General features: G+C 42.4%; 1 protein-coding gene across 1 annotated transcript; it reads right to left on the bottom strand.

The window, feature by feature from the left end:
* Positions 1 to 299: 299 nt before the first annotated feature.
* LOC139417368 (molybdate-anion transporter-like) lies at positions 300 to 12,772 on the bottom strand. The gene is made up of 3 exons (XM_071166638.1): positions 12,649 to 12,772; positions 6,627 to 7,018; positions 300 to 4,118 (listed from the first exon to the last, which is right to left on the bottom strand). Exons 2-3 carry the CDS (start codon positions 6,936 to 6,938, stop codon positions 2,979 to 2,981), a joined length of 1,452 nt encoding a protein of 483 aa, XP_071022739.1. The 5' UTR covers positions 6,939 to 7,018; positions 12,649 to 12,772; the 3' UTR covers positions 300 to 2,978.
* Positions 12,773 to 26,179: the final 13,407 nt, after the last annotated feature.

The following is a 26,179-nucleotide window of genomic DNA, read 5'->3' as shown; positions in this document are numbered from 1 at the left end:
ACATCCCTGTCAGAAGCAGTTAGGCTATAAATAAAAACAGCATTCATATTTTTTTGCAGTAAATTAAGAGCAAGAAAAAACAAAGTTTAAAATGGTCTATTTTTAGGTAATGCAATAATTCAGCACTCTACATTTCATTCCTGAACGACTACTACATTCATGAAAATACTAGAATCTCCTACATGTAAAACATTCATGTAAGACTGTAGATTATGTATTGATGTTATCTATGTGGAGTATGACAAATCAGTCTAACAACATCAACACTGCAATTCAAAGGACCACAAAATATCAAAGGGTATTAAAATCTTATTTATTAGATATTTACAACATGTCCTGTTTTACTGAAGGTCCTGGAGGACAAGGATTTAAGAATAAGGCAAGTACCAATGCCTCTCCAAGATGTATTCAGGTCTGACAAGCCCCATACAAGTTCTGTTTCTATAACAGCTATTGAAAAAAAAGGAAATTATGATGAAATTATCTGATATTGCTCCACAACAAACCATTCATAATATACACGGCTCAAAAAAATAAAGGAAACACTTAAACAACACAATGTAACTCCAAGTCAATCACACTTCTGTGAAATCAAACTGTCCACTTAGGAAGCAACACTGATTGACAATACATTTCACATGCTGTTGTGCAAATGGAATAGACAACAGGTGGAAATTATAGGCAATTAGCAAGACACCCCCAATAAAGGAGTGGTTCTGCAGGGGGTGACCAGACCACTTCTCAGTTCCTTTGCTTCCTGGCTGATGTTTTGGTCACTTTTGAATGCTGGCAGTGCTTTCACTCTAGTGGTAGCATGAGACGGAGTCTACAACCCACACAATTGGCTCAGGTAGTGCAGCTCATCCAGAATGGCACATCTGTGGCACATCTTGCTGTGGCAAGAAGGTTTGCTGTGTCTGTCAGCGTAGTGTCCAGAGCATGGAGGAGCTACCAGGAGACAGGCCAGTACATCAGGAGACGTGGAGGAGGCCGTAGGAGGGCAACAACCCAGCAGCAGGACCGCTACCTCCGCCTTTGTGCAAGGAGGAGCACTGCCAGAGCCCTGCAAAATGACCTCCAGCAGGCCACAAATGCGCATGTGTCTGCTCAAACGGTCAGAAACAGACTCCATGAGGGTGGTATGAGGGCACGACGTCCACAGGTGGGGGTTGTGCTTACAGCCCCGTGCAGGACGTTTGGCATTTGCCAGAGAACACCAAGATTGGCAAATTCGCCACTGGCGCCCTGTGCTCTTCACAGATGAAAGCAGGTTCACACTGAGCACATGTGACAGACGTGACAGTCTGGAGACGCCGTGGAGAATGTTCTGCTGCCTGCAACATCCTCCAGCATGACCGGTTTGGCGGTGGGTCAGTTTGGTGTGGGGTGGCATTTCTTTGGGGGGCCGCACAGCCTTCCATGTGCTCGCCAGAGGTAGCCTGACTGCCATTAGGTACCGAGATGAGATCCTCAGACCCCTTGTGGGACCATATGCTGGTGCGGTTGGCCCTGGGTTCCTCCTAATGCAAGACCTCATGTGGCTGGAGTGTGTCAGCAGTTCCTGCAAGAGGAAGGCATTGATGCTATGGACTGGCCCGCCCGTTCCCCAGACCTGAATCCAATTGAGCACATCTTGGACATCATGTCTCGCTTCATCCACCAACTGTCCAGGAGTTGGCGGATGCTTTAGTCCGGGTCTGGGAGGAGATCCCTCAGGAGACCATCCGCCACCTCATCAGGAGCATGCCCAGGCGTTGTAGGGAGGTTATACAGGCACGTGGAGGCCACACACACTACTGAGCCTCATTTTGACTTGTTTTAAGGACATTACATCAAAGTTGGATCAGCCTGTAGTGTGGTTTTCCACTTTAATTTTGAGTGTGACTCCAAATCCAGACCTCCATGGGTTGATACATTTGATTTCCATTGATCATTTTTGTGTGATTCTGTTGTCAGCACATTCAACTATGTAAAGAAAAAAGTATTTATTAAGAATATTTCATTCATTCAGATCTAGGATGTGTTATTTTAGTGTTCCCTTTATTTTTTTGAGCAGTGTATTTTCCTTACACTGACAATGTGTAATGTCAATTGATTGCAAAGTTACAGCTGAAACTGAATTGATACACTGAAGTACTTGTTATGTGATATTAGAGTGGGTGATATTTCTGCTGGAGCAAGCAGCTGTACTAGTGATGGAAGCCTTGTTCTGCCCTGGCTGAGAGGTACACCCTGAACAACGCTAGTGATGGAAGCCTTGTTCTGCCCTGGCCCCTGAACAACGCTAGTGATGGAAGCCTTGTTCTGCCCTGGCTGAGAGGTACACCCTGAACAACGCTAGTGATGGAAGCCTTGTTCTGCCCTGGCTGAGAGGTACACCCTGAACAACGCTAGTGATGGAAGCCTTGTTCTGCCCTGGCTGAGAGGTATACCCTGAACAATGCAGTTGATAAACCCTATAACGTGGTCAGGCTGAGATATAAATAACATCCTGGAGCTACCAACTGGTGCAACATTAATACACAAGCAAGTGCGTCAGAGTGTGTGTATGTGTGTGTTTAAAGAAATAAGTCAGTTGCACAACTGAATGCATTCAACCAAAGTGTATCTTCTGCATTTAACCCAACCCCTTGACAAGATGCACGGGCCCGTGCATCGTAAATCCAAATAAATACATTTTCTTCATATACTCAACAATCTAACAAGATATTTGCTAGTCTTAACAAAATTAAAACAAATAAATATCAGGAAATCTTGCAACAAAAAATATATACCTTACAAACACCAGATTATTTTAAATCATTGTCTTATATTAGCAACTCCTATGTTGATTAAGCTTCAGTTTTCAGTCATACAAAAGTTGTTCAGTTCCCAAACAAGTCTTCATCGCTGTAAACAAAGCAGTAAGTGTATTCCTAGTCCTCCTCCTCCATGGCATTGCCCAATGTTGGGACAGTTCAGTTTTCTGAATCTAAATGTCATATATCTTCCTCTCCTTTGGGTCCATCCAGTCTGAGATCCACATCGTTCCTTCCCAGTGTAAAGAGACTGACCACAGCCAAGAGTGCAGCTAGCATCAAAACAGCACAACCACCAAACATATGCCTGGTTCCACTACCGCCCTCACCCCCTCCGGTCCCCGACACCTCCCTGTGGAGCGCCAGCAGCCCCAGGCAGGCCAGAAGGTGCAGAGGCAGTCTGAACCAGGCCAGCACCCCGGCCCTCTTCTCCTCTGGGATCACCCTCCCATGGAGGAAGCTGACAGCAGGGAAGTAGAGGCCACTGGCCAGCTCCAGCAGCAGGAAGGCCAGCAGGGACTCGTGGGGTCTGGGCTGGCCCGGTGCAGTGGAGAAGATGAGCATGAAGAAGGAGAAAAAGGCGAGCAGCATGGAGAAGCAGAGGAGGTGCCCAGGCTGAAGGCGGTAGCGGGTGGAGGTGGCCAGGCGGTAGAGCAGGGACCCCGCCATACTGGCTGCCATCAGACAGGAGAAGACCATGCCCAGCGGAGGGCCATAGGGGTCCAGGACGGGGGTCCACAGGAAGATGAATATATAGAGGACACTCTCAAATAGAGCCTGGACTCCTCCTAGAAGCATCACCCGTCTGTCTGATAAGAGACAGCGGAGGCCTTCCTGACAGCTGCGCCAGAACCGGGCCCGTGCAGAAGCCCGGGCCAGAGGTGCTGAACTAGAAGGACCGAGCAAGGGCTTCTTGTTGTCCCCTTCCAGGCTTCCATCCTTCTCCTCCAGGCCCCAATCAGTCAGCACCACCCAGCCACAGGCCCCAAGACAGGGCACGGCCAGGAGGAAGGGCGCCACAGGCCCCAGGTGGAGCCACTCAGCCAACATGTTAGCCACCAGCCCAGCCCCCATCGCTAGCCCGTGGTTCCAGCTAGCAGCCTTGGTGAAGGTACTGGGGATCCATTCTTTAGGGAAGTCGTGGACGTCAACATGTCGGTGCACGTACCAGGCCTGGAAGGCTGTGGAGAGCAAAGAGGTGGACAGGCCTCCTAGCACGCGACCCAGGATCAGGACAAAGTAGTCACGGGACAGCTTGGTGAGGCAACAGGCTGAGTAGGCCACGCAGAAGAGCAGGCAGGTCCGTCTCCGCCCCAGGACCTGAATTAATTAATACACATTTTAAATACATAGAGTTACCTCAGTCGTAGCAGTTCAACAACATATACATTGTAAAAAATCTAACGCAGTGTTTCCCAATCCTGGTCCTGGGGACCCAAAGGGGTTCACATTATGGTTTTTGCCCTAGCACATACAAACTTGATTAAACTAATCATCAAGTCTTTGATTACTTGAATCAGGTGTGTTAGTGCTAGGGCAAAAACAATACTGCGTACCCCTTTGGGTCCCCAGGACCAGGATTGGGAAACAATGGTTTAAGGACTTATTTTTATTGGCTCTCGGATCATCGGTTCTCGGACTAACAGGCTCTGAGACAGCTTCTACCACCAGGCCATCAAACTGCTGAACGGCTAACGTTAGCTGTCTACCTGCTCAGACCTGCACCTTAAAGACTATTTACATGGACTCTCTACACAGTCAACCCTGACACACAAGCGCGCACACAGTCAACCCTGACAAACAAGCGCACACACAGTCAACCCTGACACACAAGCGCACACACAGTCAACCCTGACACACAAGCGCGCACACAGTCAACCCTGACAAACAAGCGCACACAGTCAACCCTGACAAACAAGCGCACACACAGTCAACCCTGACACACAAGCACACACAGTCAACCCTGACAAACAAGCGCGCACACAGTCAACCCTGACACACAAGCGCACACACAGTCAACCCTGACACACAAGCGCACACACAGTCAACCCTGACACACAAGCGCACACACAGTCAACCCTGACACACAAGCGCACACACAGTCAACCCTGACACACAAGCGCACACACAGTAAACCCTGACACACAAGCGCACACACAGTCAACCCTGACACACAAGCGCACACACAGTCAACCCTGACACACAAGCGCACACACAGTCAACCCTGACACACAAGCGCACACACAGTCAACCCTGACACACAAGCGCACACACAGTCAACCCTGACACACAAGCGCACACACAGTCAACCCTGACACACAAGCGCACACACAGTGAACCCTGACACACAAGCGCACATACAGTCAACCCTGACAAACAAGCGCACACACAGCCAACCCTGACAAACAAGCGCACACACAGTCAACCCTGACACACAAGCACACACAGTTAACCCTGACACACAAGCACACACAGTCAACCCTGACAAACAAGCGCACACACAGTCAACCCTGACACACAAGCACACACAGTCAACCCTGACACACAAGCACACACAGTCAACCCTGACACACAAGCACACACAGTCAACCCTGACACACAAGCACACACAGTCAACCCTGACACACAAGCACACACAGTCAACCCTGACACACAAGCACACACACACACAAGTCAACCCTGACACACAAGCACACACACAGTCAACCCTGACACACAAGCACACACACAGTCAACCCTGACACACAAGCACACACAGTCAACCCTGACACACAAGCACACACAGTCAACCCTGACACACAAGCACACACACAGTCAACCCTGACACACAAGCACACACAGTCAACCCTGACACACAAGCACACACAGTCAACCCTGACACACAAGCACACACACAGTCAACCCTGACACACAAGCACACACACAGTAAACCCTGACACACAAGCGCACACACAGTCAACCCTGACACACAAGCACACACACAGTCAACCCTGACACACAAGCACACACAGTCAACCCTGACACACAAGCACACACAGTCAACCCTGACACACAAGCGCACACACAGTCAACCCTGACACACAAGCGCACACACAGTAAACCCTGACACACAAGCGCACACACAGTCAACCCTGACACACAAGCGCACACACAGTCAACCCTGACACACAAGCGCACACACAGTCAACCCTGACACACAAGCGCACACACAGTCAACCCTGACACACAAGCGCACACACAGTCAACCCTGACACACAAGCGCACACACAGTAAACCCTGACACACAAGCGCACACGCAGTCAACCCTGACACACAAGCGCACACACAGTCAACCCTGACACACAAGCACACACAGTCAACCCTGACACACAAGCACACACACAGTCAACCCTGACACACAAGCGCACACACAGTCAACCCTGACACACAAGCACACACAGTCAACCCTGACACACAAGCACACACACAGTCAACCCTGACACACAAGCACACACACAGTCAACTGTGCTGTTGTATTTATATACTATTTTACTTAATTGCCCACCCAAGACACCATTGACTTCATATTTCTAAATAGTCACACTTGACATAGCACATTCATAATTTATACTGTATCAGTTTTATTACTAAAATGCATACCACTTTCTTCTACTACTTGTTATTTTTTTTACATTTAAATTTGGATTATATTGACACTGCACTGTTGAGGGAGCTTGCAAGTAGGCATTACAATGCATCATTTATACCTGCAGTAAACGGTGTACTTGATGAATAAACTTAGATCATTTTAATTTGATTTATTTACATTGTGGTCCTGGTTATTGTTACCTGAGGAAGCCAGCTAGCCACGGGGGCAAACAGCACACAGGAGGCCAGGCCAACGACATACAGGATGGCTATCTGGGACTCCAGGAAGCTGTAATGGCGGTAGAGCTTGTAGAGGTATGGCCCCTGCAGCCAGTCAGCCGACAAGGCTAAGAGGTAGCCTCGGAGGAACACGGTCTGGAACCTACGGAAGGCAGGGTTGGTGCCCATGGCAGAGGGGGTGGGTTGAGGTGGGGTGAGGCGACGTGCCGTTAGCTCCAGACCGACACATAGCACCAATAGGACCACCATGGCCAGGTAGGCGGTCACCAACATGATGGGTTTGTCCAAGTGTGACTGTTAGGGGCGGGGAGGTCTCTTCACTCCTGTCTTATCCGTTGTGGCTCAGTCAAAGGCTGTGGAGACAGAGACTCTATTACTAACGGCACCATAAAGAGAATTATTGTGAATATCTACCAACATAAATAACTTAAAGCCAAGTTATGTAAACGTGGCGTCCATACTAGCTATCTAAAGAAGATGTTTGCTTAGGGTTGTCATCTCATCTGGATACTGCTGCATGAGAGGACTACAAGTCAAATCAAAGTTTATTGGTCGTGTACACAGATTTGCAGGTGTTATGCCACCATTAAGTCATGTCGGAAACTCGGTACCTCGGAGTTATTTGCGTAGAGCTTCCCATTGGTTGATTCTGATACCACTCTCCCGCCAAGGTTAGCAAGTCAGAGATGTCAGAGTTTCCGACAAGACGTGAACGAGGCAGCAAAATACTTCCCTTGTTTGTTTCAAAGGCTTCAAATTAAACTAAAGATCTGGCAGGTAGCAACCTTCTTGGACACCAATGTACATTTTGTAAGTTTGCTTCCAAAAGATAGCTAAACAGCTAGCATAAGCTTGGCAGATAACATTAGTAGTTCTGGTCCAGGCCAATATGTCCGGATGATTTTCTTCAACAGCCTGCATCTTTCCATTCATCCCATGGAGGAATTTGTTACTAGAGTGCTGACTAAAAGCCGATTTATGCTTGTTCCGCGAAATGTGGTCCAAAGGCTCCTTACGGAGAGGGTGTGACACAATTGCGGAGCCAGGGACACACTCCAACATCATTTACAAATGAAGCATGCGTGTTTAGTGAGTCCACCAAATCAGAGGAAGTAGGGATTACCAGGGATGTTCTCTTGAGAAGTGTGTGAATTGGACACTTTTCCTGTCTTGCTAAGAATTCACAATGTAACGAGTACTTTTGGGTGTCACAGAAAATGTAAAAAGTACATATTTTCTTTAGGAATGTAAAAGTAAAAGTTCTGAAAAATATAAATAATACAGTACAGATACCCATAAATACTACTTAAGTAGTACGTTAAAGTATTTTTTACTGAAGTACTTGACACCACTGGCCCTGAATCACTATGACAGCGCCCTGAAGTGCAAGAAGTTTGAACGCTCTGACTTCTGTGGCGACCGCGTCGCTGTAAATGCTAGATGTTGGATTGACCATGAAATCGGCTAGAACATTTCTCTGTCTGCGCAAACTGTTGTTTCTCCAAAAGAAAAAATAATAGAGTTGAGCGTTGGATCTGCACCACGAGATGCCGCAATGAATGTCTATTCCATTCTGGATGCATCCACGTGCATTTTGCATCTGACGCATATGTGACCTACAGCTATTCTAGCGGCATTCAGAGAAAAGTTAGTCAGCACTCCAGCAACATCTTTACTTTGGTGAGTAACAAAAGTATATTGAAGCCTGTTAACTAAACAAAATGGTGGAGAAAAAAGTCCTATATGGAGGGGTGATAGAGCTCGCCAGCTTGTAGTCTTAAAACCCCCAAATGAGTTACCTCTGGTTCGTTCAGCCATCAGTATGAAGTGCTGAGTGATTAATAACAAAAAACAACAACTCAATGTTGGTTAAACAACTAATTGACCGACATCAGTTCAAGTACTCCATTTAGTTTTTCGTTTTTTTTGTGAGCCCAACGTGCCATTTCTCTAGAGAGAAATCTAATAATTGTTGACAGAAATCAAGTCAATAACTATGTGGGACTCTGGGCTGAAGGGAGCTGTAGGTTTCATTAAGCAAATATTCAACCTAGTTCAGCACAGAAACGTAGTAATTAACTACAATGACCATAATCCATTGCACCTGTTTTTCCAGGCTCAGACTGAGATGGATGGTGAGATACACACAGACCACATAAGATAGACATGTTCACAACGACAAGAGAGAGGGATAGAGACTGTTCGTGAAAGTAGATTTAGATTATTATTATTATTTCGTCAGACATCTTTGCAGCATGCTTGGGCAGGCAAGCCTAGCTAAATTGAATGACTAAAGACGGTACAGTATGGAAAACACAGAACGTTGTCTGGCTTCGACTGCCTCAGCAGAGATGACGACTTTAAGGAATTCAAAATAATAAAGTAATCAAATAAAAACTAAGTAAGATACACATCTGAAATATGATTATTTCGGTACAGTATGAAGCACAGATCATCATAATGTCTGGAACCGCATCAAACCATGTGTTTGAAACCATCCCACTGATTCTGCTGCAGCCATTACCACAAGCCCATCCTCCCCAATTAAGGTACCAAACCTGGTTTGAAGATAAGCTAAAACTGCTTCTCCAATATGGTGACGTTGGCTAGCTAAGCTCATGTGTAGAAACACATCGTCTCGCGCTGAACTGCGCATGTGCAGGCGGTCAAATCAAAGACACTCCTTCAATATAAAGTTGTTTTTGACAAAAATGAAAACATGTCAGTTTGTCACCTTCACGAGTTTGGAGTAACTGACTCATTGTCATAGAACAATGAGTCAGATAGATATATATCTATCTCCAAGAACACTAAGGTAACCTGTCTAAATGACTACCGCCCCGTAGCACTCACATCTGTAGCCATGAAGTGCTTTGAAAGGCTTGTCATGGCTCAAATCAACACCATTATCCCAGAAACCCTAGACCCACTCCAATTTGCATACCGCCCCAACAGATGATGCAATCTCTATTGCACTCCACAATGTCCTTTCCCACCTGGACAAAAGGAACACCTATGTCAGAATGCTATTCATTGACCACAGCTCATCGTTCAACACCATAGTGCACTCAAAGATCATCACTAAGCTTAGGACCCTGGGACTAAACATTTCCCTTTGCAACTGGATCCTGGACTTCCTGACGGGCCGCCCCCAGGTGGTAAGGGTAGGTAATAACACATCCGCCACGCTGATCCTCAACACAGGGGCCCCTCAGGGGTGCGTGCTCAGTCCCCTCCTGCACTCCTTGTTCACTCATGACTGCACAGCCAGGCACAACTCAAACACCATAATTACGTTTGCCGATGACAACAGTGGTAGTCCTGATCACCGACCAAGACGAGACAGCCTATAGGGAGGAGGTCAGAGATCTGGCCGTGTGGTGCCAGGACAACAACCTCTCCCTCAACATGATCACTGACAAAGGAGATGATTGTGGACTACAGGAAAAAGAGGACCGAGCACACCCCCATTCTCAGCGACGGGGCTGTAGTGGAGCAGGTTGAGAGCTTCAAGTTCCTTGATGTCCACATCACCAACAAACTAACATGGTCCAAGCACATCAAGACAGTCATGAAGAGGGAAATACAAAGGAGACTGAAAATATTTAGCATGGGTCCTCTGATCCTCAAAAGGTTCTACAGCTGCACCATCGAGAGCATCCTGACTGGTTGCATCACTGCCTGGTATGGCAACTGCTATGCCTCCGACCGCAAAGCATTACAGAGAGTAGTGCGAACAGCCCAGTACATCACTGGGGCCAAGCTTCCTGCCATCCAGGACCTCTATACTAGGCGGTGTCAGAGTAAGGCCCCAAAAAATTGCCAAAGACTCTAGCCACCCTAGTCATAAACCGTTCTCTCTGCTATCGCACGGCAAGTGGTATAGGAGTGCCAAGTCTAGGTCCAAGAGGCTTCTAAACAGCTTCTACCCCCAAGCAATAAGACGGAACACCTAATCAAATGTCTACCCAGACTATTTGCATGCCACCCTCCCTTTACACCACTGCTACTCTGTTGTTATCATCTATGCAAAGTCACTTTAATAACTCTATCTACATGTACATATTACCTCAACTAACCGGTGCCCCCGGCATGTTGACACTGTACCAGTACCCTGGCTGCCCCCCTTGTCCTGCCCACTATGACTCATTTGTGGCGCAAGACTCCAGGATTTTTGGATTCGACTCCAAATCCGACTCCTGTGATTGGAGTCGACTCCCAAAACACACAAACGGATGCGCACAAACATACACACCATCTCATTATTGCAATCCAATTAGGAAGACTACATTTGCATTCTAGAGGACTGATATGAGCACGAGGCTGCCCATTTTGTTTGAATATATAAGGTGATGTGTCGAAACTGGAATATTTCCGCTGTGTGCAGCCTTGACGGATCCCATGTGATGCGGCACACACTATTCTGATAAACCTATTCTTTGCCATGTTACAGCCCTATTGGACGGATATTACTACTAGGCATTGGTTTTGTAACTATTATCCAAGCATGTGCGTTATTCCAGAGGCCAATTCACACAGGATTAGTATTTCCAAACTGCCCCCTGTAATTGTTATTATTATTATTTCAAATGGACTCTTATGACGGGAGCCTGGAGGCTTTTATTGTAGACCTGCAGATATTTCGTTAATTTCAACGTCATGTCCACACGACAATACGCTACACTGATAACTCGTGCTTGGCTGCCAAATGTATAGGTCTCCCCATAATATTTAAATGTATAAAGTGTTATCATAAACATGATTTTAGCGATCCATCCATGTTAGACGTTATTCCCAATAACAATGTACCACATCCTGCTGATTTGAGTTACTGAACCGTATTTCCACTTGACTGTGTTTACGGATGAGAAAGTGAACTTGCCATTTCCAAAATGTTTAGCGGGGATGATATTTTGCGATCTACTGCCTAGGTAGGACAGGGCTCTCCAACCCTGTTCGTAGAGAGCTACCATCATGTAGGGTTTCACTTCAAAACGAGTCTAGCGCATCTGATTTAATAATTAGCTGGTTTATAAACTTAATCGGGGTAGTTACAACTGGCGTTGGAGGAGAAGCCTACAGAAAGGAACAGGGTTGGAGAGCCTTGACCTAGGACATCAATAGCTAGACAGGGTTTCATTAAATAAGATCATTTAGGCCCAATTCAACTGATGCATTTGGCTATGTTTGGCTAACTTCAATTCACCTGTTCCCATTCGCTGGCACTATTAAGAATAGCTTAGCCATACTCATTTATAGCCTAATATATAGCCTACTTTAATATACTTTTGGATATACTTTTGGTGAATTTAGAAGGCATTGATTGATAGATTACCAAGATACAGACTATGAGCACGGTTCTGACTTTCTCTCTACCTGCTCCAATCCTCTTTCCCTCGCCTGCTCCCCTTTCTCTTCTCCATGAAAAACGCTAGTGTGTCTTTGGTCTAATGCGTGTAGAATATCTCAGCCTTTTCATTGATAACCCCTACTTTAGTGAATTTGCGCGAGACATTACAAAGCCAGTAAATTGCGATAGCCTACCGTACATATTTTGATAATCGATGCACGGTTCTGCCAGGTGGCAGACAGGCCAGGCTGTGCCCCTCGCATCTCTCTCCCTGTGAAAGATTCGAGAGTTTGTGTTCTCGAAGTAGTCTACGGAAAATAGTTTAATCCGTTGCAAAAATACAGAATTTTAGAAGTCGGAATAGAAGCTTGACACCCAGAAATAGAAGTCGAGGAATCGAATCTTTTGGAGTCGACTCTCCACCACTAGTTCCCATTGGAAACGAAATGCTGTGGTCTATATTGGGTTAATTCTAAAAAATGTATTTGCATGTAGGGCGATGAAGGAAGCTCAAGCAGCACGTAACTCAATCGACCAGAGCTAGATACACAGCTAGCTATCTCGCTCACCATAATCCTTTTTGTATTATGCTAGCTACCGAAACTTGTCAAACAACCTCACTGATATGCTTACCATTTTGTTTGATACATGCTCCATGCCACTTTAAAATTAAAGTAGGGTTTAAAAGTTCTTTAACTACGAGTAAGAAGATGAGATAGCTCCGATAAACCGTGTCCTACAACGTCCTAATTTCACCACCTATTTCCGGGTTCTGATTTCAGTTTCACCACTTGGGGGCAGCCTTTCTTTTTCTATCCCGATTGTGCATGACTTCCATCTCTGCACTTGCAGTTGGGTCGTCATTAGTTACCACAGTCACAAAGTCATAAACCTTTATACAATTTATCTTCTTAAACTGTGATATTTAAACCTAATCTTAACCACACTACTAACCTTATGGCTAACCCCCTATCCTTAAATTAAGTGTTAAAAGCACATTTCTTTTCATGAATTTTTACGAGCAATTTTGACTTTATGGCTGTGGTAACTACTGGAAACCTTGCAGTTTCCCAATATTGGATTTAATGAGCCTAACGTTCCACCTTCCAAGGACTTTCTTATATGTTCTGTTTAAAGGGTGAATTGTCTCTGGAAGCCAAAACAGCCAAATACTCCATCTAAACGTGAATCGATTATCAATTGCAGTACAGTTATAAAAATATAAATCCCTTTACTTTCATATCAAATCACAATCTTTTCACAAATGCAAAACAACATTTTACTGGACACTGTTTTAACTGGTTTTACCACAGTTGCAGCCAATGGTATTTTTCAGTGACATCAAGTTTGTGGCATCTGTCAGTGTTCAGAGAAGCAGATAGCTAATTCGCATAGGTAGTCTACTCTGCATTCTGTCTGTTTTCCGTGAACAAGCTCTGTAACATGGACATATGGCTGTGTGGGAACCCTATAAAGTTGTGTATCAATAAAACAAATCAATTATTTCTTGCTGATATGAAATATAAAGTCCTTATGCATAACTGCGGAAAGTAGGGGTGCTGAGGGTGCTGTAGCACCCCCTGAAAAATCAGATTACAAAAAATATATAGGTGTAACACTGGGCCTTTATTCGTATTAGCAGACCGATATAGACTTCTGTAGCAGGGGCCATTTTTTTTGCAGCATCTCTGCTTTTGCTAAAAAGGGTAGTAGTATAATTAAGAACAGTATCTTGCAGGATTCAATAGTTGGAATTGTAAGAGTTGTTGCCCCTGTCTCTTTCTCTGTGATGTCATTCTAATGGAATCCAGAAAGAACCAAACCCTGTCACTTTCTCTGTGATGTCATTCTAATGGAATCCAGAAAGAACCAAACTCTGTCACTTTCTCTGTGATGTCATTCTAATGGAATCCAGAAAGAACCAAACCCTGTCACTTTCTCTGTGATGTCATTCTAATGGAATCCAGAAAGAACCAAACCCTGTCACTTTCTCTGTGATGTCATTCTAATGGAATCCAGAAAGAACCAAACCCTGTCTCTTTCTCTGTGATGTCATTCTAATGGAATCCAGAAAGAACCAAACCCTGTCACTTTCTCTGTGATGTCATTCTAATGGAATCCAGAAAGAACAAAACCCTGTCACTTTCTCTGTGATGTCATTCTAATGGAATCCAGAAAGAACCAAACCCTGTCTCTTTCTCTGTGATCATCATTCTAATGGAATCCAGAAAGAACAAAACCCTGTCTCTTTCTCTGTGATCATCATTCTAATGGAATCCAGAAAGAACAAAACCCTGTCTCTCTCTGTGATCATCATTCTAATGGAATCCAGAAAGAACAACACCCTGTCCCTTTCTCTGTGATGTCATTCTAATGGAATCCAGAAAGAACAAAACCCTGTCTCTTTCTCTGTGATCATTATTCTAATGGAATCCAGAAAGAACAACACCCTGTCCCTTTCTCTGTGATGTCATTCTAATGGAATCCAGAAAGAACAAAACCCTGTCTCTTTCTCTGTGATCATCATTCTAATGGAATCCAGAAATAACAAAACCCTGTCTCTTTCTCTGTGATGTCATTCTAATGGAATCCAGAAAGAACCAAACCCTGTCACTTTCTCTGTGATGTCATTCTAATGGAATCCAGAAAGAACCAAACCCTGTCACTTTCTCTGTGATGTCATTCTAATGGAATCCAGAAAGAACCAAACTCTGTCACTTTCTCTGTGATGTCATTCTAATGGAATCCAGAAAGAACCAACCCCTGTCACTTTCTCTGTGATGTCATTCTAATGGAATCCAGAAAGAACCAAACCCTGTCACTTTCTCTGTGATGTCATTCTAATGGAATCCAGAAAGAACCAAACCCTGTCTCTTTCTCTGTGATGTCATTCTAATGGAATCCAGAAAGAACCAAACCCTGTCACTTTCTCTGTGATGTCATTCTAATGGAATCCAGAAAGAACAAAACCCTGTCACTTTCTCTGTGATGTCATTCTAATGGAATCCAGAAAGAACCAAACCCTGTCTCTTTCTCTGTGATCATCATTCTAATGGAATCCAGAAAGAACAAAACCCTGTCTCTTTCTCTGTGATCATCATTCTAATGGAATCCAGAAAGAACAAAACCCTGTCTCTCTCTGTGATCATCATTCTAATGGAATCCAGAAAGAACAACACCCTGTCCCTTTCTCTGTGATGTCATTCTAATGGAATCCAGAAAGAACAAAACCCTGTCTCTTTCTCTGTGATCATTATTCTAATGGAATCCAGAAAGAACAACACCCTGTCCCTTTCTCTGTGATGTCATTCTAATGGAATCCAGAAAGAACAAAACCCTGTCTCTTTCTCTGTGATCATCATTCTAATGGAATCCAGAAATAACAAAACCCTGTCTCTTTCTCTGTGATGTCATTCTAATGGAATCCAGAAAGAACCAAACCCTGTCACTTTCTCTGTGATGTCATTCTAATGGAATCCAGAAAGAACCAAACCCTGTCACTTTCTCTGTGATGTCATTCTAATGGAATCCAGAAAGAACCAAACCCTGTCTCTTTCTCTGTGATGTCATTCTAATGGAATCCAGAAAGAACCAAACCCTGTCACTTTCTCTGTGATGTCATTCTAATGGAATCCAGAAAGAACAAAACCCTGTCACTTTCTCTGTGATGTCATTCTAATGGAATCCAGAAAGAACCAAACCCTGTCTCTTTCTCTGTGATCATCATTCTAATGGAATCCAGAAAGAACAAAACCCTGTCTCTTTCTCTGTGATCATCATTCTAATGGAATCCAGAAAGAACAAAACCCTGTCTCTCTCTGTGATCATCATTCTAATGGAATCCAGAAAGAACAACACCCTGTCCCTTTCTCTGTGATGTCATTCTAATGGAATCCAGAAAGAACAAAACCCTGTCTCTTTCTCTGTGATCATTATTCTAATGGAATCCAGAAAGAACAACACCCTGTCCCTTTCTCTGTGATGTCATTCTAATGGAATCCAGAAAGAACAAAACCCTGTCTCTTTCTCTGTGATCATCATTCTAATGGAATCCAGAAAGAACAAAACCCTGTCTCTTTCTCTGTGATAATTATTCTAATGGAATCCAGAAAGAACAAAACCCTGTCTCTTTCTCTGTGATCATCATTCTAATGGAATCCAGAAAGAACAACACCCTGTCCCTTTCTCTGTGATGTCATTCTAATGGAATCCAGAAAGAACAAAACCCTGTCACTTTCTCTGTGATCATCATTCTAATGGAATCCAGAAAGAACAAAACCCTGTCACTTTCTCTGTGATGTCATTCTAATGGAATCCAGAAAGAACCAAACCCTGTCTCTTTCTCTGTGATCATCATTCTAATGGAATCCAGAAAGAACAAAACCCTGTCTCTTTCTCTGTGATCATCATTCTAATGGAATCCAGAAAGAACAAAACCCTGTCTCTTTCTCTGTGATCATCATTCTAATGGAATCCAGAAAGAACAACACCCTGTCTCTCTCTGTGATCATCATTCTAATGGAATCCAGAAAGAACAACACCCTGTCCCTTTCTCTGTGATGTCATTTTAATGGAATCCAGAAAGAACAACACCCTGTTTCTTTCTCTGTGATCATCATTCTAATGGAATCCAGAAAGAACAAAACCCTGTTTCTTTCTCTGTGATCATCATTCTAATGGACTCCAGAAAGAACAAAACCCTGTCTCTCTCTGTGATCATCATTCTAATGGAATCCAGAAAGAACAAAACCCTGTCTCTTTCTCTGTGATCACCATTCTAATGGAATCCAGAAAGAACAAAACCCTGTCTCTTTCTCTGTGATCATCATTCTAATGGAATCCAGAAAGAACAACACCCTGTCCCTTTCTCTGTGATCATCATTCTAATGGAATCCAGAAAGAACAAAACCCTGTCTCTTTCTCTGTGATCATCATTCTAATGGAATCCAGAAAGAACAAAACCCTGTCTCTTTCTCTGTGATCATCATTCTAATGGAATCCAGAAAGAACAAAACCCTGTCCCTTTCTCTGTGATGTCATTCTAATGGAATCCAGAAAGAACAAAACCCTGTCTCTTTCTCTGTGATCATCATTCTAATGGAATCCAGAAAGAACAAAACCCTGTCACTTTCTCTGTGATGTCATTCTAATGGAATCCAGAAAGAACAAAACCCTGTCTCTTTCTCTGTGATCATCATTCTAATGGACTCCAGAAAGAACAAAACCCTGTCTCTTTCTCTGTGATCATCATTCTAATGGAATCCAGAAATAACAAAACCCTGTTTCTTTCTCTGTGATCATCATTCTAATGGAATCCAGAAATAACAAAACCCTGTCTCTTTCTCTGTGATCATCATTCTAATGGAATCCAGAAATAACAACACCCTGTCTCTTTCTCTGTGATCATCATTCTAATGGAATCCAGAAATAACAAAACCCTGTCTCTCTCTGTGATCATCATTCTAATGGAATCCAGAAAGAACAACACCCTGTCCCTTTCTCTGTGATGTCATTTTAATGGAATCCAGAAAGAACAAAACCCTGTCTCTTTCTCTGTGATCATCATTCTAATGGAATCCAGAAAGAACCAAACCCTGTCACTTTCTCTGTGATGTCATTCTAATGGAATCCAGAAAGAACCAAACCCTGTCACTTTCTCTGTGATGTCATTCTAATGGAATCCAGAAAGAACCAAACTCTGTCACTTTCTCTGTGATGTCATTCTAATGGAATCCAGAAAGAACCAACCCCTGTCACTTTCTCTGTGATGTCATTCTAATGGAATCCAGAAAGAACCAAACCCTGTCACTTTCTCTGTGATGTCATTCTAATGGAATCCAGAAAGAACCAAACCCTGTCCCTTTCTCTGTGATGTCATTCTAATGGAATCCAGAAAGAACAAAACCCTGTCACTTTCTCTGTGATCATCATTCTAATGGAATCCAGAAAGAACAAAACCCTGTCACTTTCTCTGTGATGTCATTCTAATGGAATCCAGAAAGAACCAAACCCTGTCTCTTTCTCTGTGATCATCATTCTAATGGAATCCAGAAAGAACAAAACCCTGTCTCTTTCTCTGTGATCATCATTCTAATGGAATCCAGAAAGAACAAAACCCTGTCTCTTTCTCTGTGATCATCATTCTAATGGAATCCAGAAAGAACAACACCCTGTCCCTTTCTCTGTGATCATCATTCTAATGGAATCCAGAAAGAACAAAACCCTGTCTCTTTCTCTGTGATCATCATTCTAATGGAATCCAGAAAGAACAAAACCCTGTCTCTCTCTGTGATCATCATTCTAATGGAATCCAGAAAGAACAACACCCTGTCCCTTTCTCTGTGATGTCATTTTAATGGAATCCAGAAAGAACAACACCCTGTTTCTTTCTCTGTGATCATCATTCTAATGGAATCCAGAAAGAACAAAACCCTGTTTCTTTCTCTGTGATCATCATTCTAATGGACTCCAGAAAGAACAAAACCCTGTCTCTCTCTGTGATCATCATTCTAATGGAATCCAGAAAGAACAAAACCCTGTCTCTTTCTCTGTGATCACCATTCTAATGGAATCCAGAAAGAACAAAACCCTGTCTCTTTCTCTGTGATCATCATTCTAATGGAATCCAGAAAGAACAACACCCTGTCCCTTTCTCTGTGATCATCATTCTAATGGAATCCAGAAAGAACAAAACCCTGTCTCTTTCTCTGTGATCATCATTCTAATGGAATCCAGAAAGAACAAAACCCTGTCTCTTTCTCTGTGATCATCATTCTAATGGAATCCAGAAAGAACAAAACCCTGTCCCTTTCTCTGTGATGTCATTCTAATGGAATCCAGAAAGAACCAAACCCTGTCACTTTCTCTGTGATGTCATTCTAATGGAATCCAGAAAGAACAAAACCCTGTCTCTTTCTCTGTGATCATCATTCTAATGGACTCCAGAAAGAACAAAACCCTGTCTCTTTCTCTGTGATCATCATTCTAATGGAATCCAGAAATAACAAAACCCTGTTTCTTTCTCTGTGATCATCATTCTAATGGAATCCAGAAATAACAAAACCCTGTCTCTTTCTCTGTGATCATCATTCTAATGGAATCCAGAAATAACAACACCCTGTCTCTTTCTCTGTGATCATCATTCTAATGGAATCCAGAAATAACAAAACCCTGTCTCTCTCTGTGATCATCATTCTAATGGAATCCAGAAAGAACAACACCCTGTCCCTTTCTCTGTGATGTCATTTTAATGGAATCCAGAAAGAACAACACCCTGTCCCTTTCTCTGTGATGTCATTTTAATGGAATCCAGAAAGAACAACACCCTGTCCCTTTCTCTGTGATGTCATTTTAATGGAATCCAGAAAGAACAACACCCTGTCCCTTTCTCTGTGATGTCATTTTAATGGAATCCAGAAAGAACAACACCCTGTCTCTCTCTGTGATCATCATTCTAATGGAATCCAGAAAGAACAACACCCTGTCCCTTTCTCTGTGATGTCATTTTAATGGAATCCAGAAAGAACAACACCCTGTTTCTTTCTCTGTGATCATCATTCTAATGGAATCCAGAAAGAACAAAACCCTGTTTCTTTCTCTGTGATCATCATTCTAATGGACTCCAGAAAGAACAAAACCCTGTCTCTCTCTGTGATCATCATTCTAATGGAATCCAGAAAGAACAAAACCCTGTCTCTTTCTCTGTGATCACCATTCTAATGGAATCCAGAAAGAACAAAACCCTGTCTCTTTCTCTGTGATCATCATTCTAATGGAATCCAGAAAGAACAACACCCTGTCCCTTTCTCTGTGATCATCATTCTAATGGAATCCAGAAAGAACAAAACCCTGTCTCTTTCTCTGTGATCATCATTCTAATGGAATCCAGAAAGAACAAAACCCTGTCTCTTTCTCTGTGATCATCATTCTAATGGAATCCAGAAAGAACAAAACCCTGTCCCTTTCTCTGTGATGTCATTCTAATGGAATCCAGAAAGAACCAAACCCTGTCACTTTCTCTGTGATGTCATTCTAATGGAATCCAGAAAGAACAAAACCCTGTCTCTTTCTCTGTGATCATCATTCTAATGGACTCCAGAAAGAACAAAACCCTGTCTCTTTCTCTGTGATCATCATTCTAATGGAATCCAGAAATAACAAAACCCTGTTTCTTTCTCTGTGATCATCATTCTAATGGAATCCAGAAATAACAAAACCCTGTCTCTTTCTCTGTGATCATCATTCTAATGGAATCCAGAAATAACAACACCCTGTCTCTTTCTCTGTGATCATCATTCTAATGGAATCCAGAAATAACAAAACCCTGTCTCTCTCTGTGATCATCATTCTAATGGAATCCAGAAAGAACAACACCCTGTCCCTTTCTCTGTGATGTCATTTTAATGGAATCCAGAAAGAACAACACCCTGTCCCTTTCTCTGTGATGTCATTTTAATGGAATCCAGAAAGAACAACACCCTGTCCCTTTCTCTGTGATGTCATTTTAATGGAATCCAGAAAGAACAACACCCTGTCCCTTTCTCTGTGATGTCATTTTAATGGAATCCAGAAAGAACAACACCCTGTCCCTTTCTCTGTGATGTCATTTTAATGGAATCCAGAAAGAACAACACCCTGTCCCTTTCTCTGTGATCATCATTCTAATGGAATCCAGAAATAACAAAACCCTGTCTCTTTCTCTGTGATCATCATTTTAATGGAATCCAGAAAGAACAACACCCTGTCCCTTTCTCTGTGATCATCATTCTAATGGAATCCAGAAATAACAAAACCCTGTCTCTTTCTCTGTGATCATCATTTTAATGGAATCCAGAAAGAACAACACCCTGTCCCTTTCTCTGTGATCATCATTCTAATGGAATCCAGAAATAACAAAACCCTGTCTCTTTCTCTGTGATCATCATTTTAATGGAATCCAGAAAGAACAACACCCTGTCCCTTTCTCTGTGATCATCATTCTAATGGAATCCAGAAATAACAAAACCCTGTCTCTTTCTCTGTGATCATCATTTTAATGGAATCCAGAAAGAACAACACCCTGTCCCTTTCTCTGTGATCATCATTCTAATGGAATCCAGAAATAACAAAACCCTGTCTCTTTCTCTGTGATCATCATTTTAATGGAATCCAGAAAGAACAACACCCTGTCCCTTTCTCTGTGATCATCATTCTAATGGAATCCAGAAATAACAAAACCCTGTCTCTCTCTGTGATCATCATTCTAATGGAATCCAGAAATAACAAAACCCTGTCCCTTTCTCTGTGATGTCATTCTAATGGAATCCAGAAATAACAAAACCCTGTCTCTTTCTCTGTGATCATCATTCTAATGGAATCCAGAAATAACAAAACCCTGTCTCTTTCTCTGTGATCATCATTCTAATGGAATCCAGAAATAACAAAACCCTGTCCCTTTCTCTGTGATGTCATTCTAATGGAATCCAGAAATAACAAAACCCTGTCTCTTTCTCTGTGATCATCATTTTAATGGAATCCAGAAAGAACAACACCCTGTCCCTTTCTCTGTGATCATCATTCTAATGGAATCCAGAAATAACAAAACCCTGTCTCTCTCTGTGATCATCATTCTAATGGAATCCAGAAATAACAAAACCCTGTCCCTTTCTCTGTGATGTCATTCTAATGGAATCCAGAAATAACAAAACCCTGTCTCTTTCTCTGTGATCATCATTTTAATGGAATCCAGAAAGAACAACACCCTGTCCCTTTCTCTGTGATCATCATTCTAATGGAATCCAGAAATAACAAAACCCTGTCTCTTTCTCTGTGATCATCATTTTAATGGAATCCAGAAAGAACAACACCCTGTCTCTTTCTCTGTGATCATCATTTTAATGGAATCCAGAAAGAACAACACCCTGTCCCTTTCTCTGTGATCATCATTCTAATGGAATCCAGAAATAACAAAACCCTGTCTCTTTCTCTGTGATCATCATTTTAATGGAATCCAGAAAGAACAACACCCTGTCCCTTTCTCTGTGATCATCATTCTAATGGAATCCAGAAATAACAAAACCCTGTCTCTTTCTCTGTGATCATCATTTTAATGGAATCCAGAAAGAACAACACCCTGTCCCTTTCTCTGTGATCATCATTCTAATGGAATCCAGAAATAACAAAACCCTGTCTCTCTCTGTGATCATCATTCTAATGGAATCCAGAAATAACAAAACCCTGTCCCTTTCTCTGTGATGTCATTCTAATGGAATCCAGAAATAACAAAACCCTGTCTCTTTCTCTGTGATCATCATTCTAATGGAATCCAGAAATAACAAAACCCTGTCTCTTTCTCTGTGATCATCATTCTAATGGAATCCAGAAATAACAAAACCCTGTCCCTTTCTCTGTGATGTCATTCTAATGGAATCCAGAAAGAACAAAACCCTGTCTCTTTCTCTGTGATCATCATTTTAATGGAATCCAGAAAGAACAACACCCTGTCCCTTTCTCTGTGATCATCATTCTAATGGAATCCAGAAATAACAAAACCCTGTCACTTTCTCTGTGATGTCATTCTAATGGAATCCAGAAATAACAAAACCCTGTCTCTTTCTCTGTGATCATCATTTTAATGGAATCCAGAAAGAACAACACCCTGTCCCTTTCTCTGTGATCATCATTCTAATGGACTCCAGAAAGAACAAAACCCTGTCTCTCTCTGTGATCATCATTCTAATGGAATCCAGAAAGAACAACACCCTGTCCCTTTCTCTGTGATGTCATTTTAATGGAATCCAGAAAGAACAAAACCCTGTCTCTTTCTCTGTGATCATCATTCTAATGGAATCCAGAAAGAACCAAACCCTGTCACTTTCTCTGTGATGTCATTCTAATGGAATCCAGAAAGAACCAAACCCTGTCACTTTCTCTGTGATGTCATTCTAATGGAATCCAGAAAGAACCAAACTCTGTCACTTTCTCTGTGATGTCATTCTAATGGAATCCAGAAAGAACCAACCCCTGTCACTTTCTCTGTGATGTCATTCTAATGGAATCCAGAAAGAACCAAACCCTGTCACTTTCTCTGTGATGTCATTCTAATGGAATCCAGAAAGAACCAAACCCTGTCTCTTTCTCTGTGATGTCATTCTAATGGAATCCAGAAAGAACCAAACCCTGTCACTTTCTCTGTGATGTCATTCTAATGGAATCCAGAAAGAACAAAACCCTGTCACTTTCTCTGTGATGTCATTCTAATGGAATCCAGAAAGAACCAAACCCTGTCTCTTTCTCTGTGATCATCATTCTAATGGAATCCAGAAAGAACAAAACCCTGTCTCTTTCTCTGTGATCATCATTCTAATGGAATCCAGAAAGAACAAAACCCTGTCTCTCTCTGTGATCATCATTCTAATGGAATCCAGAAAGAACAACACCCTGTCCCTTTCTCTGTGATGTCATTCTAATGGAATCCAGAAAGAACAAAACCCTGTCTCTTTCTCTGTGATCATTATTCTAATGGAATCCAGAAAGAACAACACCCTGTCCCTTTCTCTGTGATGTCATTCTAATGGAATCCAGAAAGAACAAAACCCTGTCTCTTTCTCTGTGATCATAATTCTAATGGAATCCAGAAATAACAAAACCCTGTCTCTTTCTCTGTGATGTCATTCTAATGGAATCCAGAAAGAACCAAACCCTGTCACTTTCTCTGTGATGTCATTCTAATGGAATCCAGAAAGAACCAAACCCTGTCACTTTCTCTGTGATGTCATTCTAATGGAATCCAGAAAGAACCAAACCCTGTCTCTTTCTCTGTGATGTCATTCTAATGGAATCCAGAAAGAACCAAACCCTGTCACTTTCTCTGTGATGTCATTCTAATGGAATCCAGAAAGAACAAAACCCTGTCACTTTCTCTGTGATGTCATTCTAATGGAATCCAGAAAGAACCAAACCCTGTCTCTTTCTCTGTGATCATCATTCTAATGGAATCCAGAAAGAACAAAACCCTGTCTCTTTCTCTGTGATCATCATTCTAATGGAATCCAGAAAGAACAAAACCCTGTCTCTCTCTGTGATCATCATTCTAATGGAATCCAGAAAGAACAACACCCTGTCCCTTTCTCTGTGATGTCATTCTAATGGAATCCAGAAAGAACAAAACCCTGTCTCTTTCTCTGTGATCATCATTCTAATGGAATCCAGAAAGAACAAAACCCTGTCTCTTTCTCTGTGATAATTATTCTAATGGAATCCAGAAAGAACAAAACCCTGTCTCTTTCTCTGTGATCATCATTCTAATGGAATCCAGAAAGAACAACACCCTGTCCCTTTCTCTGTGATGTCATTCTAATGGAATCCAGAAAGAACAAAACCCTGTCACTTTCTCTGTGATCATCATTCTAATGGAATCCAGAAAGAACAAAACCCTGTCACTTTCTCTGTGATGTCATTCTAATGGAATCCAGAAAGAACCAAACCCTGTCTCTTTCTCTGTGATCATCATTCTAATGGAATCCAGAAAGAACAAAACCCTGTCTCTTTCTCTGTGATCATCATTCTAATGGAATCCAGAAAGAACAAAACCCTGTCTCTTTCTCTGTGATCATCATTCTAATGGAATCCAGAAAGAACAACACCCTGTCCCTTTCTCTGTGATCATCATTCTAATGGAATCCAGAAAGAACAAAACCCTGTCTCTTTCTCTGTGATCATCATTCTAATGGAATCCAGAAAGAACAAAACCCTGTCTCTCTCTGTGATCATCATTCTAATGGAATCCAGAAAGAACAACACCCTGTCCCTTTCTCTGTGATGTCATTTTAATGGAATCCAGAAAGAACAACACCCTGTTTCTTTCTCTGTGATCATCATTCTAATGGAATCCAGAAAGAACAAAACCCTGTTTCTTTCTCTGTGATCATCATTCTAATGGACTCCAGAAAGAACAAAACCCTGTCTCTCTCTGTGATCATCATTCTAATGGAATCCAGAAAGAACAAAACCCTGTCTCTTTCTCTGTGATCACCATTCTAATGGAATCCAGAAAGAACAAAACCCTGTCTCTTTCTCTGTGATCATCATTCTAATGGAATCCAGAAAGAACAACACCCTGTCCCTTTCTCTGTGATCATCATTCTAATGGAATCCAGAAAGAACAAAACCCTGTCTCTTTCTCTGTGATCATCATTCTAATGGAATCCAGAAAGAACAAAACCCTGTCTCTTTCTCTGTGATCATCATTCTAATGGAATCCAGAAAGAACAAAACCCTGTCCCTTTCTCTGTGATGTCATTCTAATGGAATCCAGAAAGAACCAAACCCTGTCACTTTCTCTGTGATGTCATTCTAATGGAATCCAGAAAGAACAAAACCCTGTCTCTTTCTCTGTGATCATCATTCTAATGGACTCCAGAAAGAACAAAACCCTGTCTCTTTCTCTGTGATCATCATTCTAATGGAATCCAGAAATAACAAAACCCTGTTTCTTTCTCTGTGATCATCATTCTAATGGAATCCAGAAATAACAAAACCCTGTCTCTTTCTCTGTGATCATCATTCTAATGGAATCCAGAAATAACAACACCCTGTCTCTTTCTCTGTGATCATCATTCTAATGGAATCCAGAAATAACAAAACCCTGTCTCTCTCTGTGATCATCATTCTAATGGAATCCAGAAAGAACAACACCCTGTCCCTTTCTCTGTGATGTTATTTTAATGGAATCCAGAAAGAACAACACCCTGTCCCTTTCTCTGTGATGTCATTTTAATGGAATCCAGAAAGAACAACACCCTGTCCCTTTCTCTGTGATGTCATTTTAATGGAATCCAGAAAGAACAACACCCTGTCCCTTTCTCTGTGATGTCATTTTAATGGAATCCAGAAAGAACAACACCCTGTCCCTTTCTCTGTGATGTCATTTTAATGGAATCCAGAAAGAACAACACCCTGTCCCTTTCTCTGTGATCATCATTCTAATGGAATCCAGAAATAACAAAACCCTGTCTCTTTCTCTGTGATCATCATTTTAATGGAATCCAGAAAGAACAACACCCTGTCCCTTTCTCTGTGATCATCATTCTAATGGAATCCAGAAATAACAAAACCCTGTCTCTTTCTCTGTGATCATCATTTTAATGGAATCCAGAAAGAACAACACCCTGTCCCTTTCTCTGTG

Source organism: Oncorhynchus clarkii, chromosome 9 (genome assembly GCF_045791955.1).
Source record: "Oncorhynchus clarkii lewisi isolate Uvic-CL-2024 chromosome 9, UVic_Ocla_1.0, whole genome shotgun sequence".
Lineage (NCBI taxonomy): Eukaryota > Metazoa > Chordata > Actinopteri > Salmoniformes > Salmonidae > Oncorhynchus > Oncorhynchus clarkii.
Note: the sequence above shows the minus strand (reverse complement) of the source record. Positions and strands in the feature narration are given on the sequence as shown.

What these genes read in the sequence shown, in the direction of transcription:
- LOC139417368 (XM_071166638.1), bottom strand. Translation starts at nt 6,938, where the DNA reads ATGTTGGTGACCGCCTACCTGGCCATGGTGGTCCTATTGGTGCTATGT. An exon ending in TGGCTAGCTGGCTTCCTCAG is followed by an intron (nt 4,119 to 6,626) that starts GTAACAATAACC and finishes TAATTAATTCAG; the next exon opens with GTCCTGGGGCGGAGACGGAC.